Source organism: Euleptes europaea, chromosome 1 (genome assembly GCF_029931775.1).
Source record: "Euleptes europaea isolate rEulEur1 chromosome 1, rEulEur1.hap1, whole genome shotgun sequence".
Taxonomy (NCBI): Eukaryota; Metazoa; Chordata; class Lepidosauria; order Squamata; family Sphaerodactylidae; genus Euleptes; species Euleptes europaea.
In genome coordinates, this window is record NC_079312.1 from 23,556,698 (window position 1) to 23,560,504 (window position 3,807).

The following is a 3,807-nucleotide window of genomic DNA, read 5'->3' on the forward strand; positions in this document are numbered from 1 at the left end:
AAGAACCCGAGGGATCAGCAGGTATCTGTTGACTTGTGTGGTGGGAGTGGATAAACTTCTCTTGGGCTTAATTTCACCAGCTGGAGAACGGAGGGATTCCTCAGGAGGCAACATCTTGAGCATGGCCAGGAAAGCTTCCTCAAGTGTGAAAGAGGAGTTAAAACAGGAACAAAATGCTGGCTGGTTTGAACCTAACATTGGCGGGAAATGTTTTTGAGTGCTCAGCTTTAATACACATTAATTTATGTATGTTGCCTCTTCACAGACCTGCTCAAGTTAGTTCAAAACTCAAAACAATAGCATAAAGTCCTGAATACTGCCTAAATGATCAGTTTGAAAATCCAGGGACAAAAAAAAAGTGCAAAAAAGCCACAGAGTTGCCTCAGAAATCTCCTGAGAAACACTCCTCAAGTTTAAAGAAGACCCTGAAACAGCTAAAAAGATAAACCCCCAAGTTAAAGCCTAGTTGGAAAGACATGTTTTCCCCTCTGTAGGTCAGCTCCAGGCAAGTTTCAAGGGTGGGGGGACATTCCCCAGACGAGGGGCACCACTGGAAATGCCCAGTCTCCAGTCCCCACCTACCTCAGCTCGCCAGGCAGGTCCACAGAACACAGGGCTTGGGAGGCCGAAGTTTTTTTTTTGTGGGGGGGGGAATACGGTGAGCTTTATAAGTTTGGGGCTGAGACTGGGTCTCCATAGTCCAGGTGTAAAGCTCTGCTCCCAACTGGCTGTCCAGTGAACACAGAATATAGAAAGAGATTTATTAGAGGTCCCCCTAGACCAGCCTCCTGTTTCACACGGAGGTCAACTAGAGTCCCTGGAAGTTTCACAAATAGAGGAGCAGCTCCAAAGCATCCCTCTTCAGAGAGCGACTGCCTGTAAACATGGAGGTTCCACTGGGCTAACTTGTGTTTGCTGGAACTGCCCTCCAAGGAAGCATCAACAGCTGATTCATACAGGGCGGGATTTGACTTTCCTTTAAGTGATCCCGGTTCTGTAGTTATGAAGAACAGTTAATGACCATCTTTACTTGATTCTGCTTTTGCTTGAAGGTCTTACCAGGCGTTTTTCTTTGTTTATTGCAGCGGCTGATGTTCCCCCGAAAAAGCCCAAGGATGAACCACAACACCGCCTATTTGCTGAAAAGCAGCAGAAAAGAAACGCTGGAACAAAACGGAAGAGGGGGAAGGAATGCGCTGCTTCTCAGGCTGCTGAATCCCAGGTGTTTAATCCACAGTGGAGAATCCACACAGGGGAGAAGCCTGATAACTGCTTGAAGAGTGGAAGGAGCTTTGCTTGGAAGAGAGACCTTTCTAGCCACCAGCGTATCCACATTGGGGAGAAAGCTTATAAATGCTTGGAGTGTGGAAAGGCCTTTGCTTCGAGTTCAAATCTTAATGTCCATCAGCGTATCCACTCTGGGGAGAAACCTCATAAATGCTTGCAGTGTGGAAAGAGCTTTGTTCGACGTTCACAACTTACTATCCATCAGCGTATCCACACTGGGGAGAAACCTTATAAATGCTTGCAGTGTGCAAAGGGCTTTACTCGGAGTTCAAACCTTACTGTCCATCAGCGTATCCACTCTGGGGAGAAACCTTATAAATGCTTGCAGTGTGGAAAGAGCTTTGTTCAGAATTCATATCTTACTGTTCATCAGCGTATCCACAATGGGGAGGAACCTAATAAATGCTTGCAGTGTGGGAGGAGCTTTGCTGCCCGTTCAAGCCTTACTATCCATCAGCGTATCCACAACGGGGAGAAACCTCATAAATGCTTGCATTGTGGAAAGAGCTTTGTTCGACGTTCACAACTTACTATCCATCAGCGTATCCACACTGGGGAGAAACCTTATAAATGCTTGCAGTGTGGAAAGAGCTTTGCTGAGGGTTCAAAACTTACTATCCATCAGCGTATCCACACGGGGGAGAAACCTTATAAATGCTTGCAGTGTAGAAAGAGCTTTGCTCGGGGTTCAAACCTTACTATCCATCAGCGTATCCACAATGGGGAGGAACCTTATAAATGCTTGCAGTGTGGAAAGAGTTTTGCTTATAATTCTATACTTACAATCCATCAGCGTATCCACTCTGGGGAGAAACCTTATAAATGCTTGCAGTGTGGAAAGAGCTTTGCTCGGCGTGCAAACCTTACTGTCCATCACCGTATCCACACTGGGGAGGAACCTTATAAATGCTTGCAGTGTGGAAAGGCCTGTGCTTCTAATTCAGAGCTTACCATCCATCAGCGTATCCACACTGGGGAGAAACCTTATAAATGCTTGCAGTGTGGAAAGTGCTTTGCTTCGAGTTCAAAGCTTAGTGTACATCAACGTATCCACACTGGGGAGAAACCTTATAAATGCTTGCAGTGTGGAAAGGCCTTTGCTTCTAATTCAGAGCTTACCATCCATCAGCGTATCCACACTGGGGAGAAACCTTATAAATGCTTGCAGTGTGGAAAGGGCTTTGCTTCGAGTTCAAAGGTTAGTGTCCATCAACGTATCCACACTGGGGAGAAACCTTATAAATGCTTGCAGTGTGGAAAGGGCTTTGCTTCGAAATCAAACCTTACTATCCATCAACGTATCCACACTGGGGAGAAACCTTATAAATGCTTGCAGTGTGGAAAGGGCTTTGCTTCGAGTTCAGAGCTTATTGTCCATCAACGTATCCACACTGGGGAGAAACCTTATAAATGCTTGCAGTGTGGAAAGGGCTTTGCTTCGAGTCAAAGTCTTACTATCCATCAGCATATCCACACTGGGGAGGAACCTTATAAATGCTTGCAGTGTGGAAAGAGCTTTGCTCAGAGTTCAAACCTTACTGTCCATCACCGTATCCACACTGGGGAGAAACCTTATAAATGCTTGCGGTGTGGAAAGAGCTTTGCTCAGTGTTCAAACCTTACTACCCATCAACGTATCCACACTGGGGAGAAACCTTATAAATGCTTGCAGTGTGGAAAAGACTTTGCTCAAAATTCACAGCTCACTATCCACCAGGGTATTCACACTCGAGAGAAACCTTATAAATGCTTGCAGTGTGCAAAGGGCTTTGCTTCAAGTTCAAGTCTTACTGTCCATCAGCGTATCCACACTGGGGAGAAACCTTATAAATGCTTGCAGTGTGGAAAGGGCTTTGCTCGGCGTTCAAACCTTACTGTCCATCACCGTATCCACACTGGGGAGAAACCTTATTAATGCTTGCAGTGTTGAAAGGGCTTTGCTTCGAGTTCAAACCTTACTGTCCATCAACGTATCCACACTGGGGAGAAACCTTATAAATGCTTGCAGTTTGGCAAGGGCTTTGTTCTCGTTCTGGGCTCTCCAGGCATCTTGCAGACTGTGGGTTTCACCATCACGTGCCAGGGAGGCAGGACTAAAACTTCTCTTCCTGTCCTCCTGGGCGGGAAAACCTCCCAATGCCAGTTTCCGTCCTGCCTGTGTAAAGGGGAGGCAGCTTCACCAGTCGGCTCCGTTAGAGGACAGCTTTTTCGACAAATTTTCTTTCCCCTTCTATCTCTGTCTAATTTCATCCCATCTCCTCCCTGGTCCACTCTTAATTGAAAAAAAAAGATCTTTTCTTTCACCCGTTTCCCCCCCCACTTCGCTCCGGAGAGCAAGATGGCGGGCGAACGAGGCGACTCGGAAGACAAGCTCTTCTCCGAGGGAGATAACGACCAAGCCCTCGTTGCCTCAACAGGGCAGAGTTGCAAGGAAGGTTCCAACGGCCACTCTTGCAGTTCTGCAGAACTCGGCGCGGACGGCACCAGCGCGCTCCCCCGGTCTGACTGAAAATGGTGCCA

General features: G+C 47.0%; 1 protein-coding gene across 1 annotated transcript; it reads left to right on the forward strand.

The window, feature by feature from the left end:
• The first annotated feature begins 121 nt into the window (after positions 1-121).
• On the forward strand, positions 122-3,202 carry LOC130473670 (zinc finger protein 91-like). The gene is made up of 2 exons (XM_056845242.1): positions 122-143; positions 1,086-3,202. The coding sequence occupies exons 1-2, from the start codon at positions 122-124 to the stop codon at positions 3,200-3,202; spliced, it is 2,139 nt and encodes a 712-aa protein (XP_056701220.1).
• The last annotated feature ends 605 nt before the right edge of the window (positions 3,203-3,807 follow it).